Genomic DNA, 18,346 nt, shown 5'->3' with positions numbered 1-18,346 from the left:
AAAAGTGACAAATATATGGAATAATTTAGCATTTAGATGCAGCCCCCTATTTTATTTTTGGAACTCTTTAACCATGCTTTCTGGGGACTATGATTTATATTGATCTTATCTTCTTTGGTACAGGAAGCCTTGACTTTTTAATTCTAGCATATATTAGATGTTTGAATTCATAATTACAGAGAGCCCATATGGGGATTTGGTTATTCTATTGCTTTATGTTATTTCAACATTCTGAAATTCTCCTTTTCCTTTGGACCTTTAGCATATTGGAAACTGATAAAATATGACAGAGATTTTCTGTTTTGACTGTGTCCAATGTTTGTAGTGTATGCTTAGATTAACATTGGCTTTTATTAACTGTATCTACATTTTGAAATAGGGACTTGTTACGCATGCTCGGAAATGCCTCGATCCAGAGGCAGCACCATTTGCAAGAGGGCCTGGAGCTGAAGGGTTTGATGGCTTGCATGAGGGTGCCAGCCTAATTGAAGTGGTATATTCCTTTTCTAGCTGTCTCATGCTAGTTTATTTTAATAGCACATCCATCAATCAACTGCAGTTAATGATTTTGAGATGATGTTTCGCGTTTAGGTGAAAAAAGTAAAGCCGCATATGCTTCTAGGTTTATCTGGAGTTGGTGGTATCTTCAATCAGGAGGTGAATGTCTTTAGCCTATTGATGAATGACTTGAAACAATGAGCTAATCATATGTCAACTAAAAAGCAGTATATTTTAAAAGACTTATTTTTGTAATCTTTAAATTATTTATACTACTTATATGGATATAGTAATAGATTGGTTTTTTTCATATGTGCCATACAATTTCTGATAAAAACAAAGCTTCATGGGAATTCGCTCGGTATTAAAGGTACATTACATGAAATTCTTGCACAGCTTGGATTGAATTCAACTTGTAGAACAATCTTTTGTCAGAAACAAGGTTTCGTTTTGGGTTTTGCAAACCATTTTGTTCAATCATCTAATGAGCTCATTTAGGCTATCTTTCTAGAACTTTCAACTGTTAACATGCAACAAAGGGAAGATGCTTTCTATGCCATGTTTAGTTATTGCAATTTATAGTGTTTTCTATTGATTTTACAGCTTTAAATGCTGAAAATAAGAAATGAACTCCTTGCAAATGACTCTTTCTATTCCCAATTGAGTAATATTTTTTTTTTAACTAAACAGAAACAATGTTTAGAGAAGAGAACGAGATTCACAGCAATCTTTGTTAATTCTGACCCCTATATAATGTAACTTGAATGAATAGAATCAATATTGATTGGATATAGTCTGACACTTAGTAATTTGCTAATTTACCTGAGCATACTACAGGCCACTTTACCAATGTATTCCACTGACTTGTTTCTCTTCAAAGGTAAATATTCAATTGCTTAAGAGTCATGTAGAAGAAGTCAAAACATGATTGGTTAAAGGCAACAAAATAAGACTCACATCATAAAATTGTATAGTAATTTGTAATTTGGGCCAAAAATCTTCAAGGTCTATATTTTGTTTACTTTAATTAGATTATTGCACACTTGTACCTTGTGGGTTTTAGTATTGTCCACATTGTTAGCATTTTGATTTGTCTTGTGTGATAAATGGAAAATGGACAGCGTGTGAAGCTGGACCTCCCGTAAACATCTAACACCTGGAACAATATTATGGGGTTTGTTAGACTCAGGCTGCAACAAGATCTAAACAATTCATGCAAAATATTTTTATGATTTTTTGGAGTACAAACATGTAAGCAATAATTTTTGAATAAATCACAAGATACAAAATTATATGTTGAGAAGAAAAATATGGTTCAATAGAATAAAACGCAAATATTATAAGATCCTTTAAATCAGACAATAAATGGTAAATTATTGACCAAATATCATTCATATAACTAATATATTTCTTTGACTTGCAAAGATCTTTAACATGAAATTGCAAACAAGATTGAACAATGAAATTACACTTAGCATAACAAAATTCACCATTGGGGATTACAATGCGTATTGTTTCGCTAAATAAATTTGCTATTTAATTTTAATATTCTAATTAAAAATTGAAATTGTATGAATGTCATCTTAACATAGCTCCCATTGTTCTAAAAATAATAATATTTATAAATATCCATAAAACTCCACAATAATAGTTTGAACAAAGTAATCTTTGCCTCTCTTACCGTAATAGTCTTTCTTGAAATTAGATCACTTTCCAAAATTAATGCTTTTAAAGACCGATCTTACTCGTCTGGAGCTGAGGGCATGGCTGCATTGTCTGCATCTATCTTGGTTTTGTAAAGCTGACATTAATCATTGTTTCAATGTTTTTGCATCATTTGGGTTAGGCAGATTTATTTTTTGAATTCTTCACAATTGTTTTGTTGCACTTCCTCTAGTCTTGTTCTTAATATATTTTATTTTGGCCAATTCCATTAAGTTTTTGATTTTGTTTTGTTGCGCTTCCTCTAGTCCTATTCTTCAATATCAAACAATGGGTTAGAAGTTGACCCCAAAAATGATGTTACATTATTTTTCTTCTTCAATTTGAATGTCATGTTTACCAAGGGAGTTGTGTGTGATGGAATTGGAGACTAAAAATATTGTAAAATCAAATAAGATTCAACCACATAGAATCCTAGTTCTACAATGAAATTCACCATACACCAATGAAAAACCTAAAACATGCAAACAACAAATATGAAATTATACCTTCACATGCTCAATAGGGTATGATCTCCATTGATCTTGCTTGATAATATGGTTGCTCTTAGATTTGTATGTGCACAAGAGCTCAATAAAGAATGGATTGTGGTTGTGTAGTTCGGAGCATGTATATGCTTGATTAAATGATTGAGATATTGAAGGATAGGGAAACAATCTTTTATAAAGAATGGATTGTGGTTGTGTAGTTCGGAGCATGTATATGCTTGATTAAATGATTGAGATATTGAAGGATAGGGAAACAATCTTTTATAAAGAGTACCCTAAAAATGGAGGGCTAGGATTAAGAGGTGGAGGGATAAATGGTCGACACAGATTAGAGGGTAGGTATAGAAAATAGGAAAATATTAGAGAGGTGGTTAAAGATGAATTAAGAGATGAATGACAAATGTCATGAAGGGAAAAAACTAATGAATTAATTAAATAAATGAAGATTCATTTAATTAATAGAAGAGGTGGGGCCAATTAAATAAATAAAATATTTATTTAATTTAGTAAAAGGATAATTTAAATAAATAAAAATATTTATTTAAATCGGGAAAGGCTAGAAGAGGAAAATAAATAAAATATTTATTTGATTAGGCTAGGACAATTTTAGGTGTCTACAGGTGTCATTCCTAGTTGTAATCTTTCCATTGCAAACTTGGCAGTCTCATTTCATTCAAAGCTAAGTTGCTAGTCCTAGTTTAGGGCATATATATATATATAATAATAATTAACAATCACCAAAAACTTTGCCCCGGACAAACAAGAAAGAATTAATTTGCACCACTTATAAAAGCCAAATCAAAATAAGATCTTCATTAGAAAATTCCAATTCACTTTGTCATATGACTTCATCATATCCAATTTAATGACCATTGCTGAGTATTTATTTTAGTGAATGGAATGAAGCATTTCATGAGCTATAAGAACCCCTTCTGCTCTTTCCTTGCCAAGAAAAAATCCCCTTGTTTGTCTGAAATGATTTTAGGAATGATTTTGGCGAACCTCAAAGAAATTGCTTTAGTGAAAATTTTGTTAATTGTATTACACAAAGATATGGAAGTGGGTGAACTTCCTTTCAGAATAATTGTCGAAAAGTAACATCAAATTGCTTTAGCATAATTCCATTTCTTTTTGACTCTTCCAAAGCTAACCAAATATCAATCCCAATAAAGTCCCAACAACTTTGAAAGAAAATCATAGTGTAACCATCTAGCCTAGGTGCTTTATTAGGAAGTAAGGAGAAGACAACTTTTTAAACCTCTTCCACAGAAAAAGGTGTGAAGAGGTTAAAGTTATCTTCTTTTGAAACCAATTTAGGAATATATCAAGTTACTCGGGGATGTCTTTCCTAGGAAAAACCAAGTGTCCTGAAAAATGGAAATGTACTAGAGACGGAGGGATAGGTAGGGGACATCTCCCTTGCCATCCCCAAAACCCTACAAAAAAACAGAAACAACTGGTAAACAAGGAGATTAGGTGGAAGGACAAGGAAGACGGCTGGGGATGTCTCATGTTAGTGTACCCCAAGGACAACAACTTGCAAACTAAACAACCTTCACAATGCAGAGAGAAGCAATTTGAACAATGCTACTTAACCAATGTGAGAAATGAAATAGAGATTATACAGATTCTATAAACACCTCATATAAATAGCAGAGGTGTGATGAGGTAGCAATAACCGTTATCAAACTACCAACTAAAAGTATTAAATGCACTATGAATGTTATCAAATTTTATGATGTCAGCCACCTAATGAACTTAAGTGTATGTGAGTGGGATAAAACCACTTTCACACCAACACCACCCTTAAGTGCAACTTATGGAGTGAAATTATTATGCAATATGAGATGTAAAATGGGTCCCAACAACTAAGCCATGTTAGTTACCAATGTAAAATTACAATGCAATGCAATCTCATGGGAGTAAACTCCTCTCCAAAAGAGAGAACCATGAAGGACTAAGAAGCCTCAGAAACAATGTCCTAAAAACAAGAACATGAAGAACATCATTGAAGCATGAGAAAGGTGCAGACAACTATCAAAAGAAGACTAATATAATGTTGTAATTAAAGAATCTCCTCCGAAACAAGATGATGTTCAGGATCAAGAAGACGACAATCTGCAATAGTGCCCCAAACGACACTACTTGATCAATTGAAAATACAAATGGCACATAAATCTTCATGAGTGACTCCAACAACACTACTCAACCAATGAAGTTGAAAATATAGGTGCAATAGTCTGAAGAACCATGATCAAATGAGGATAGAAAGTTTACTCCACAAATTAAGAATACAAGAGTGTCTCAACTCACTCCAAGCGAAACCAAGGAAGCATTAGCACGAACAGTATGATACCCCCTCATAATGGTGACTAGGGAGAGGCATGACATGTCCACTGAAACTGTGTCACCAAGTAGTGCATGAGGCACAACCAAAATAGAGTACTTGCAACTGAAAAAAGCTTGTGCAACAAAAAAGCAATGCATGAGGTAGAATCTCGGAGATCCTATTGTTGTTGTGGAGGGACACTACCTTGACAAAGCTGTGATTGACAAACAACAAAAGCACTACACAACCCCCATGGCCCTTTATTGTGCAAGTACAGTAATATGGCACATTTGTGCAAAATCCCCCAAAATACATGAACAACATGTGGCACTTTGTCTCATTGTGTCTACCAAATAAGGTGTTTATAAAAGATGCTCAAACAATGCATAAGGACAAAAAAGCTGTATATACATATGAAACAGCCAAAATGAAGCTACCCTATGCAAATAGAACATTTCCAAGTGCCAAAACAACCAAGCAATTAACCAAAGTGTCAAAACGCAAAATTATGAATTAATTGTACTTGAGGCAAAATCTAGAAAATGTGCATGGATAGATTGAAAGTGCTCTGAAAGACCTTTCCATCATTGCATGAATCAGGAGAAATGGAGAAACTGGTCAAAAGATACAAGCTTAGGAGCCCAAAATGCACTTTTGACTCCAATGAACCAATTTAAAAGAAAACTCATGCAAATGCCAAAAGAAAAACACTTATTTTATTCTTTGAGTGGCCCCCACAACCCAACTTGCCTTAAATGGGTTAAAAAACCTAATTTCTATCAACTAGCAACAGCAACAGCAAGCTGCAGGGTTTTAAGGAGAGAAAAAAAAGAGGAAACAACAGGATTTGAAGGAGCATTTGGAGCAGTTGGAGCATTGAGACCACTCCAAGTGAGTCCTTTGTTTCATTTTTGGTTTTGTTTTATTCAATTTTTTTCAAATTTTAAAGAAGAAATGTCCATCAAATGCCTGATTTTTTTCTCCTCATATTTCAGTACTTTAAACTTGCATTATACTCATAAAACATGAACAGCAGTGGCACTAATAGTAGTGACCAAGAAGGGAAAGAAGTTGGAAATGAAATAAATATATTTGGGGGTGGGAGTGAGGGTGTTGGGGGTGTGAAGCACAACGTCCACAAAACCAAATTTTACAGCGGAAGTAGCAATGCATTCTGATTATTGGAAATAACATCAACAATTACAGATTTTTGATGTCACAGAATTGCCAAATACGCCGATGCTCCAAAAAAAGGAGACGTAACAAAATTCCATTTAAACAAATATCATGACCTTGAGTGGCTGATAACTTTGTTTCTTGAAATAACACAATATGTGCCGCACAAGCATCAATTTGATGCATGATGAGGATTCTCTTGTTAGGGGCTCTAACATTCCAAGATATGATCTTCATTGTGCTCGATATCTAAATTTTTTGTCCAGGGGAGCTTGAATTCCAGCTTCAATTGCTTCTTGAGTCTTCTTTTTCCTCTTTTAGGAGTTGTAAAATCCTTCTTTTCTTCCATCTCTGTTTAAGATATAGAAAGAGTTTTTGCATATTCCTTTCCGTGTTCTCATTAAGGACCTCATCAACTAATTCATTAACTACTTGTAATCCAACTTTCTGCACCAATTCTTCCACCATTTTTTCTAATTTGTCTTCTTTAAAAAGTTTCTAAATGTTTCAGAGGATTAGATATCCTTGAGAATAGATTGATTGTCAAAAGTATCCTTAGAAATTTCTTCATCTACATCTTGACCATCACCTAAAATATGATCATTTTGAAAACGGAGAGGTGAAGCTCCCAAGATGGAATGGACATGTTTTCTATGGGCTTCTCAGGAAGCTGTTCATTTGGACCCAATTCAGAGGGGAGAATTTGCACATATTTCAACCTGGTCCTTTTTATTTATTATCTTATTAGAAGCTCTAATATTTCTTGAGTCTCAATAATTGGGGCTAATCTAGTAGACTTTAAAGGTATATCCAAATGTTCTTGTGCCTTCAAAGGAGAACCCACAAGTCTTTATGAATCCTCATAAACCATTTCAATAGAACATGTATTTTGACAATCATTGGACAAATGCCCATAATGGTGCCACCAATAACATCCTGGATTTGAACCTTCAATGATGATTCTCTGTTTCCATTTACCTTAAAAGAAAATATATCCATAAATTTTGGAGGTGGGTTGTTGGTGGAAGCCGAAATACAAAACTTGACTAGTTTTCCTGGGTTGCTGAAATTAGAGCAATTGTGCTTTTTGTTCTTGTTTTATAATCTTGTGACAAAAGCATGCTTGGCACATGCCCAAGTGCAATTTTATCACAGGTTCTAAGGCAAAAAGGTGTCAACAAAGTGTGCTTCATGCACTTCTTATTTATTTTTTATAAGTTCCAATTCATTATTATATCTTTTAAATTATACTCTAAGTGAGCAAAAGTTTGCTTGATGCAGCCTTTTATCTTTTTCCTCATTTTAGAAATTTTAGTTTATTTTTCAAACTTTTAGGAAAAAAAATTCTCCATATTTGAACTTTTTCAATTGATCACTTTTGACTTTGGTGAGGCCATTCACCCAGGCCATTGCTTGACCAATATGAGTCGTTGAAAATGATAATGACCCCTGGGGAAACACTAACGATGAATAAGGAAAGGATGAGTATAACAAACAATCTACAAGGGTGAACTGGAACTGGAATAAATGGCACCTCTTATGATAATATGAAGAAAATCAAAAGTTTGGTAGGGTAGATGGGTTTGCCTATTCTGGAATAGGTGGGTATTCTTCCTATAAATATTGAGCCAACTATAAGCAATTGATTAACATGAAATCTGCTCTAATAGGAAAATGACTTGGTGTGCACCTTTGTATTGATACCAAGAACCAAATTTTTCTATCATGTTATTAAACATTCTGATATGGTATATTATTATCTCAAATGGTTATGATGTCTTGCTACTGACAAATTTATTTGAGTGCAGCACTTGCATTGTTATGTGATGATTTCAAAGCCCTTGTTGGCATCTGCCATTTATCAATGAAGATATATTTTTATGAGATATCCAAGTGTAATGTGGCATGGAAGCTGGTAGTTTACGTAGGAACCATACATGCAAATTAGTTTGGCTTGATACGTTTAGTGCATAATTTCAAGGATATGGGGACTAGTACTGGTACAGAAGACAAAAATGCTTTCCGGCACATTATTTTCGAAAACATTTGTAGACAAGCACTTGGAGATGGTAAAGATTAAAAATAATTATATTAATTTAAAATTGGAAAAGAATTACTCAGTAATCATACAATGGATATGTAACTTTAAATAATGTACAAATGCTAGAAATAAAAAATAATAAACATATTAAAATATGGAAACAAAAGGAAACATCAATTATATTGATATATGATTATCATCATGATGGTATAACATAATATTTTATACCATAATATCTTGGAGATGGTAGACAAAGACTAGGAGGAGAATGCCATTATTTTAAGAACATTGTATGAGGCTCCTCAAGAGATGACTATATTTTCAATCAATTGATAAAATTTCAATACATGTACACATTTAAGCCTTCTTATTGTTTCTTCTTACTATTATCTCTTTGAGATCTTATACGAAAATTTTCTGCTGCAAAATAACTCGTAAATTTTAATGCAAAATATAGAACACTGTAAGTCTATTACTGCATTTCTATAGTTCTTTTAGCTTTTGTCAACCACATGTCACCACCTTAAGAAAACCCAATGTAATTTATATGATATCTTTAAGAAACCTATATAATTTCCTGATTTTAGAAAGGATGCTTCTAGGATACACACATAAACCCAAAGAAACTTCATCTGAAGTATCCTAATGTTTGTAGACGTCTCCATCTAGATCTCCTAGACAAGGATTTGTTTCCGATACTTGAGATGAGGACCAAGGATCAAGGTACAACCCTTTGGTAAATATGCTTAAAATATCATTCTACCATCAATGGAAGTAAAGTTCGTTCTGCCATAAAGTGTTGGAGCTAGGGTCTTCATATCAGCACAATATGAACAATTAATCCCCAATGTCCTTGATAAACTTAACAAATCTAAGATGATGGATATGAGCCTTGAAAAATATTTAAATTCTACCATATGCTTGCATTCGTTCAGGACATTAAATTCATATGTTTGGCCCAACATCTAGCAAACTGGGTATATGTTAAAAACCAGATATATTAAGTTAGGAGGAATGAAAGATTGCAGGTATATCCCATAATGATGACATTGACTCACACAAGCCCTTATATTGGGGTACAGGGGCACACCAGATTTCTTCTTGAAATACAATTTTTATTATTTTTGGGAACATTAAAGTGGGTACATCTTTGAGGATATACAAATGCTATTATTTTCTTTTAACCTTGCGGAAGGTTTGAGATTTTATGTTTCTTTTATTATGTTGATCTAAAATACTTATCCATGCAATGTTCTGAACATCATTTAGCATCAGACTAGAAGAAATGGAAACCTCAAGAATTGCCTCAGAAAGTGCATAATCAAATAGATTTTCATGTTGTGAAGTTGTGCATGTTTTATTTTGTTTGAAAACTCTCAAAAACTTATGTTGGTGTAACAAGTTAGGGACTTGTCAAATTTTCATTTGACACTAGGGAATGTCGCTTCTATTCAAGTGGTCTTGGAAAAGAAGGAATTGAAATAGGGCAACAGACACAAACACGAACTCTTTCCAAGGACTATCCGATGTTTGACACATATAGCTGTAAACCAAAGCAGTAGATTAACATTATTTGCATCAAGATAAGGGATAATCCTTCTGAATTGAACTTTTGTCCTCTTGGTTTTGGTGATAGCACCTAATTCCATTTCTAACATTGTCATTCTTGTTCTGTCTTCTTCTTAGATGGTGTTTTAAGTTACATCATTTATCTTTTAAATTAAGAAGTTTGATTTTATAGCTTGTTTTACAGTATTAGGGATGACATTCCTCTGTAATGAATTTGACCTCAGTGAAATAATTGTTTCAGTTATATTTGAAATTAATGATTTTTCTATATTGGACTTTCCATACAGGTCCTGGAGGCAATGAAAGAATCTGATGCTTCAAAGCCTGCAATATTTGCTATGTCAAATCCAACAAAAAATGGTGACGTTTCCTTCTATAAGCACAAATATGAAAATTTTGTTGTGTCTTCAAAGTAGGCTTATTGAGAAGAGGCTATTATTTGTTAATATTGGTTCTGTTTAATTTTACAATCTAATTTGTGCATATTATTGGTGTAGAACAGCTGAATGCACAGCAGCTGAAGCATTCAAGTATGCTGGAGAGAATATAGTTTTTGCAAGTGGTAGCCCTTTTGAGAACGTTGATCTAGGTTTGCCCCCATTCCTTTACCTTGAACCAGTAGCTAGTTTAATTTCTATGGCTGGTATTTACAGGCTGTCATTCATGCAGGAAATGGAAAAATAGGTCATGCAAACCAAGCAAATAACATGTACCTTTTCCCTGGGTAAATGGATCTTAATTCATTTGCATACAGTTTAAAGATGATTTTCCACTTAAAAACAAACCCTTCAATAGTTAATCATGAAAATTAAGGATTGTTTATATCACGCTAAACAACACCTTTTTGTAGAATTGGACTTGGAACACTTCTTTGTGGTGCTCATCTTATTTCAGATGGCATGCTACAAGCTGCAGCTGAATGGTAAGCTTTTATGGAATGAAGTGTTACATTTTTTATTCTGTGTACTATGGCCATGGCTTTCTTCTTTGGCTGATGTTTAATGAATTGTCTGTAGCAGAATATTAAGTTATTGATCAGTAAAAATGTTCATAAGCTATGTTGAAATTGAACATCATATATTTTGAAATAAAATTGTTCCTTTCACCAGCAGTGTAAGAAGCAGAATTATAGCATAAGATTCTGTAGTACAGGTCATAACTATTCATCTATGCATAGCCAGCTCTACTATATTTGTGGGCAGGGATGTTTCAGGGATGCAAGGACTTGGAGGAGACATCTCCTAGCCATCCAACTACCTCCACTGCCAACTTGGGAATGGCTTGATGTTGTAGAAAACAAAGTGATTAAAAGCTTATGAGTAAGCATATAGGTCCTCAGTCCCCTTGTCCTCAAGACACACCCCCTTATCTCAAGACTCCATGGAACATAGCTATATTGTTAAAATGAGTGAAGAAATAGTGTTGGTACTGAGCAGAGAATCTGCTTGCTTGCTTTCATCAAGCAAACTACACATAATAATGCTTTACGATTGTGAGAAATATATTTTTGAGGCACTGCTCATACAAAAATCTTCACCAATCTGGAAGCAGGCTGTAGGGTGCAAATTCTGAAGTTGATGTCTTAGCATTGACCTTGTCTACTAACATCACAAAAGGTTTCGGTTTTGTGCCTTGTGGGCCACCTCTAGCTTGTCATTATCATTTACATAATGCCCTTAGGTTTACATGGACACCATACCATCCTTCACCCTCTAGCGATGTCTTTTAATTCTGTGTACCTTTGTTTTATTATTTGATTTTGTTTACTTTCTTGGGCTTTGAGTTCATGGGATGTTACAAGTTGCATGTAGTGATTCATTTCCCAGCAAGTGGTGCCATCATGATCATTTGTTAAGTGAAAACCACAAACCAAGTTATTGTTGTGGCCAAGTGCAGGTGATGCTTGAATTTCCAGCCACTGATTTGGTGCAGGGGATGGCCAAGGGACACTTGGGAGCCCCTTGACTGCCCTAGGAACGGCAGGGAGGGCCCCCTTCCCAGAATTCTTTTTAGCAATTTTTAAATTAATTAAATCATTCAAGGTATAGTCCAGTCAGTTCAAATATGTTCAGTGTTCCACGGGCGTTGGGGATGGGGGGACGTGTTTCCGGGATGGGGGGACCAAGGGCCTAAGTTTGGGGACGGCAGGGGGATGACGGCGGCGGGGTGGCGGGGTGGTGGTGCTGATATAGTTATACATATACATATAGTACTTGAAAAACTAGTTTTGAAAAGATGTATGACAGTATTACAGTATAAGAATTACATTTTCAAATGAGACTAGGAAATTTGAAGTACTAAATCTAAATACCAATTACCAAGATTTCTAAGTTGTGTTGTTATATGGAGCCCAATCAGACTCGAAGGTTAGATTTTCCCTACTTCTATCGGCGCGGTTTCCCCCTATATTTTTCAACGGGGGTCAAGGGGCCCCTTGCGCGTTCCCTGCCGCAATACAGGGGGGGGTCGAGGGGCAGCGCCCTGCGAGGTCAAAAATACTTTTATTATTTTCTAAAGGTGTCGGGTGTTATTTTTCTATTGGCCCACGTCCAATTAGAGTTACCCCTTAACCCCCAAAAAGCTTAAAAAGTCACTTTTAAAAAAAAAATTAATTTTAAACATTGCATATACGTGGGGGTGACAGGAGACGTCTCCACGTCTCCCTGGGAGACGCAGAGACATTTCGGCGTCTCGGCGGCGCTTGGGTGGCGGTGGCGGGACGGCGGGGGACGTCGCTTCCCCACCCCCCCGTCCTCGAGGCGTTTCTTATGGGGAGACGTGGCCAAAACGGGGGGGGGGAGGGACGCGTCCCCATGGAACACTGAATATGTTTTAAATGATTCTGTTTGTCAATGAACTAATAATTCTGGAACAGGGAAATTTCTACAGTAACAAAAAAATTGAAGCAGATGAAAGAACACCTTGGAAAAAGAGTAAATTGATCAAGTATAAAAAGTATTTCCAAAATTTTGAAAAAATAATAATATTAACATAAAATATACAAACCTGTCTAGAGTTATACCATTTCAAACACACTGCAGATAAAGAAAATAATACAGCTATGGTTGAACAGCTAACCTTCAATCCCCAGAAAGTAGTCCCCAACACCTCAAACATCATTCTGCAGTGCTACAAATTTTCGTCTGCAATTGAATTTTGCAGAATATTTTCTTGAAATCTCAGGGGAAAAAAAGGGCTAAACTTGCATTAATTACTTTGCACACCATAACAAAAAAGAGGATTATGGACATCCAGATCTTGCAAATATTAAATCTGAAAAAGCAAAAACTAAATTGTCTTTGATGGTGAGAAAATATTTACTATGGTTATGGTGGTGGCCACTCAATCCCCAATTTCCATCCCCCACATAAATGTCATTTGTCCTGATTATGTTGGTAACCTGCCTCATCAAATAAAAATAACAGAATTTCATTGTTTAAGTCCAAAGTTGCATAGACACGGATACGATATCGGATATGGATACGGTCATTTTTCAAGATCCCCAATATGGATACGGCTGGATACGACATTCATAAAAAACACATACACACAATTTTTCAAGTTATTTGAGGAAATTTTCAGTACGCCAAAAGCAATATAGACACATAATTGCTACTTATAAATAATTATAAGTTGATTTAACAATGTACAATATGCAAAAATAGTAGAGTTGCATTGGAAGATAACCCAAATAAATGGGTCACTGAAATAGAAAAACATTTCATTTGTCTTTCTCATATGGTGTAGATTTTGTTTATACCAAAAAAATTTAAAAATTGCATGAATGAAGCTTTTTTCAATCAAATTTAGAAAGATTAGCGTCAAATTTTAAAAAAATCAAATCACATAGTATCTGGCACATTTGCAAAATCAAGGTTTTTTGGGCACACGTGAGTACAGTATTTGACACGTATCTGGGCTGTATCAGATATGTATCCGTGTATCCGTTGTGGATACAGGGATACGCGCGCCCAGGGAGGGATAAAGGAGTATCCATCTATTCTGTAAATTAATTCTGGTTTGATTGATTTGAATCTTTGATTGTGTTTACACTTTACAGTAACTTTAATGATGTTTGCATAAAGAAAAATTGCAATTCCTTATACATTTGAAACTATGTTTAAGTGCTATATTATATTTGTGCTGCCGGTCTCCTCTGTCTTAAAATTTTAGTACCGATCCCCTCATTACCCCATTTCAAAATTCCATGGAACCTAAATTTAACGCTTTGTTGAATTCTGTGATTTAATCAATGAATACTATTTGTTAAAATTTATACAGTATTCATGCTTGTTCAGAACCTTGAGTATTACCTACAAACCCCCCTGTCATAGGGGTGGAATATCATTACGTTTAATTTTTTTAGCTGGTTTGCTCCCCATTGTGGAGGATTATGGTTTATAGTTCAGTGCAATGTCAAAATTAACAAGTTTGAACATAGATAAAAAAATGTTTTACACCTTTTTAATAAACTTTAAATATTCGCACGAAAATTTGATGTTGCAAGTTGAATTTTCTGTGTAATCGTTTTAACAACAGCATTGGTTGCGCAGTCTTGCCGAGTACATAACAGATGAAGAGATCAAGAGGGGTGTGATTTTTCCATCTATTTCAAGGTATATTTATCTTCTGGATAAGATAGTCTTTTTTATTTGTGACAAATATTAAATTAATGATTAAATGGAACTGTTGTCTTGCAATCAAGGAAAATGTTCATGTTACAAAATGTTGTAAGAAGTGGAAAAAAACGTCGTGGATTTTACATGGTTATGTTACAAAATGCTGTAAAATTCGTGGTAGTGAAAAGAAAATCATAGAGTGTGCATGGTGAACTATTTGTAACTAAAGTTACTTTTACCATAGAATTTCCAAGGGGAAGTATCTGCTCCTTCTATTTGAGGTATATTTTTCTTCCCAGTAGTAGGATTTTTGGTTTTCACAGTGAAGATATTGCTTGTTTTAATTTGAGTTTTTTTATATACTGGTGATTGAATGCAACTGTTATTTTTAAGTAGTGAAATAATTTAGGGGAAATTATTTAGATTTTGACATGTCACATTTGTGGTAGTTACAAATGCAAGATTGAACAAATATCTATAGGGAAATGTGAGAGATTAAGGAGACAAGAATTGACAATCTGAGGAAGCTGGAAACTCCTAAATCGTTTTTAACATTAAAAAATGATAAACCTCTAAAGAGAGATAAAACAAGTGCTAGGGCTCCCTAGTAGCAGCATTCAAAGATAAACGCCATCTCACTAATCTGCCCCAAATTGTGTGTAATTGAGATTCCCGTTAAGTTTTTATGGCTGAAAATGAAGCCTATAAACATCTCAAATACAATGCTAAAATGTTCAATCACTGTACACTGCGTTGGAACTTGGAAATGATACATTAATGAATGATGTAAAAAATATGGATTCATAGAAGTAGAGACCAATATTTACTCTGTACTGACCCAACTTTGGTTAAATTCCAAAAAGGCTATGCTTTATTGCTTCAATTTTCTGTTCTCTGTGAACTTGGAAGCTATTCAATCCTTCAATTCTGGAGGGTGCAGCAACCTTGTCTCTTTGCTCTGTACAAGGATAGCTTTCTGTTGCATAAATAATAAGAAAATAATAAAAAGATGATTTTTGTCCAAAGATTTTGTAAGTTCAGATTGTATAATATTGCAGCTGCCATAATGCTTGTAATTATTACATTCATTTATATCTGCAGATGTGTCAGACTCGACATTAGAATTTTTCTAGGCATAATTAAAATTTTGATGTATATTATTATGAGGGAATGTTTTGAAAGATGTTTTATTTTGTTAGGATGCAGATTATTACAATTGTGGAATTGCATGTCATTATTGGTTTGGTAGATGTGGTTATTGCATGAGATTTTTGGTATCTGTAGCCAAAACTCTTTAAGCTCGTAGGGTTGCAAAATGTTATTTCAAAGGTTTATAGTAGAATTTTCAGAGGCATAAAACTTTGGTTCACAACATTACAAGTAGATTTTCTAAAGAGATGTTTTATTTTGTAGGATACGAAACATTACAATGAGAGTTGGAGCAGCAGTTATAAGGGCGGCTGTTGCGGAAGACCTTGCAGATGGGTATCGAGAAACAAGTCCCAGAGAACTCCGTGAGATGTCTGTGGTAAGCTAGTTGTATATATTAGAAATTAGAGCTCTGCAGTTATTTCATTATTCAATTTAATGATTTGCATAGCTTACTTGGACAACCCTTTTTCATTCTTCCAGGAGGAAACAGTGGAATATGTTGGGAAAAATATGTGGTTTCCAGATTACTCGCCTCTGGTGTGTGAGAACTAAGCAATGGATTTATTTAACTGAGAAAAACTCTCAGGGGTCTAATATAGATATCAATATTATTTCAGATGCATATCTGAAAAGTTTCAAGTGGGTGCTTTTTCCCCTGAATATAAATTATGGGAGATGGAGCATGCCTTAGTGTATGAGGTTGTTTTGGATTAGTTCTCATTAGTTTCTTGATCCCTATTGTATCCACAAGTTACTAAAGCTTCTTTAGGCTAATAGCTTTAGTCAACATGCTGGCAAATGACAAGATAATGCCGAAAAAATCAACAGTATTGTCTACTTCTCATCCAAATTTGTCACTCCTTATTTCTATGTGACAAGGTGGATGAATTGTTGTAGCAATCCGAGAATATTATTTTTTTGACAAAATGATTGGAGAATCATCACTTTTAATTGTTCTCGTTTGGCAAAGATGCCAAATTTGAGTTTCTTGGTAGAATGCATTTTCTGAGAATCTTCACTTGCAAGATGGATATCAAGAAGAGAGATGTGTCGGTTATCATATCCACACATGTTCAAGTGATTGTTTATGTTTTCCTTACATCCTTTTGTAGAATAATTTAGTTTTTAGGAAGAACCAAACTGCAGGGTTAAAAATAGTGGGTTTGGAATCTTGCATATTTTCCCAAGATCCATCACTTCATTTTTCGGTGAATGATAGAAATCAGTATCAATATGCTCAAATGGTAACATGAATATTTTGATTAAAATAAACAGGTATTTCAAAAGGGCCCAGAGCCTTGTACAGTAAGGCGGAGAAATCAATAAAGCTTATCAAAAACACTAGAGGGCAACCATGAGAAACCAGCAGCAAAATAACTACACCAAAACTAAAAACAGCTAACAAAGGGGGTGATACGATACCTGACAAATGACCAACCCAAAGTGCTGGTGATTTGAAGCCAAATTGTTCCAATGATCTTTGCTAGAATTCTTCTGCACAATCCTCCTATTATTGGAAGAACCAAGAAAATCCAAAGGGCTTCAAGCAGTTCCATCTCCCAACCCAATTTGAGTTAAAGGGATCTCCATCACAATAAAATATTCATGAGCATCCCCTCTACTTCTTTTTGGCATCCTCAGTGGTGGTGTTGTAATCATCATCGATGGTCAGGCTTGTTCCTTATTCTTCCAAATGGAATGGTAATTCTTGTTGTTCAAGCAAACAACGTGGCTTGCTTTTAAGCAACAATAGCAAACAACTAAAGGGTTTCCAAATTGAATCCACTTCGCTCAATTACTCAACTTGTAAGGTAACTTGTGAAGGGAACACCTTATTTTCCTTCACAAGAACACATAATCTAACAAAGAATAAACACATCTTGAATTTCATGACCACATCTATTGTAATGTACTATCCAAAAGTATTGCCAATACCCATAAAAATCTTTTCATCCTAGTATTCCAATGGCAGCCTTGTCAATCTAACCCAAATTGTAAACTTGATGATGCTATCTTTCATTGAATTAAAACTCTGACCAATTTTTTAGACAAAGGCCATCCTATCCAAGAAACCAAGGTCCTTCTAGAAGGATCTTTGAGTAATCATCCAGTTTGTAAAATAGAAACAAGGATAAACTATTCAATAGAGCAGCCATTTTAAAGCACCCTTCTTATAGCCTCAATGTTGGGATGATTACTGTGTAATTTACCAACAAGAAATCCCCTGAGCTAAGAAACTGACCTATCAATGAAAGAATCAAGGATGATGATTTGGTGTATCAGCATGTACCTCATAGCTAGGGTAAAGTAGCATCAGCAACAGTCAACACCTCGAGAGGGCCTTCAAGAAGGAAGGAACTCAATCAAAGTGAGAAATTTGGAATTCCCCACTATAACTTGAGCAATACGCACATGCAATATATGAGACAATCGCAGTCATGCAAGGAATGACTACAACATAGAAGACAATCGTTTACCAAAGGATAGTTGCTGGGAACAAATATTGAAACAACCAAATGTCTTTACAATTTAGCTCCAGTCTTTTTATTCAATCTCAATAAATAAAATGGTATATGAATAGTTATAATTCCTTTCAAGTGGTAGGCGTTGGATTCATAGTTTGGGAAAGTATGTTAAACTTTTTTGCGGCGAACATTCATACTAATGAAGTTCACATGAAGTAGAATAGGCCCATGTTATGTTATTTAAGCTACATGATCTAGTGAGCACTTAGTTGACCATTTAGGATCAT

General features: G+C 34.7%; 1 protein-coding gene across 2 annotated transcripts in view; it reads left to right on the top strand.

Moving 5' to 3' along the window:
• Positions 1 to 16,654, top strand: part of LOC131052476 (NAD-dependent malic enzyme 59 kDa isoform, mitochondrial) — an 85,009-nt gene extending 68,355 nt beyond the window's left edge. For both annotated transcript variants that reach the window (XM_057987130.2, XM_057987129.2), the window contains exons 11-19: positions 380 to 493; positions 592 to 657; positions 10,111 to 10,183; positions 10,326 to 10,412; positions 10,493 to 10,547; positions 10,674 to 10,745; positions 14,377 to 14,439; positions 15,856 to 15,970; positions 16,075 to 16,654. In XM_057987130.2, the coding sequence (XP_057843113.1) occupies positions 380 to 493; positions 592 to 657; positions 10,111 to 10,183; positions 10,326 to 10,412; positions 10,493 to 10,547; positions 10,674 to 10,745; positions 14,377 to 14,439; positions 15,856 to 15,970; positions 16,075 to 16,146 (717 nt within the window). In that variant the 3' untranslated portion in view covers positions 16,147 to 16,654. The remainder of the gene's footprint in view (positions 1 to 379; positions 494 to 591; positions 658 to 10,110; positions 10,184 to 10,325; positions 10,413 to 10,492; positions 10,548 to 10,673; positions 10,746 to 14,376; positions 14,440 to 15,855; positions 15,971 to 16,074) is intronic.
• Positions 16,655 to 18,346: the final 1,692 nt, after the last annotated feature.

This window comes from Cryptomeria japonica, chromosome 8 (assembly GCF_030272615.1).
Source record: "Cryptomeria japonica chromosome 8, Sugi_1.0, whole genome shotgun sequence".
In the NCBI taxonomy this organism is placed as follows: domain Eukaryota; kingdom Viridiplantae; phylum Streptophyta; class Pinopsida; order Cupressales; family Cupressaceae; genus Cryptomeria; species Cryptomeria japonica.
This window is presented reverse-complemented; position numbering and strand designations above follow the sequence as displayed.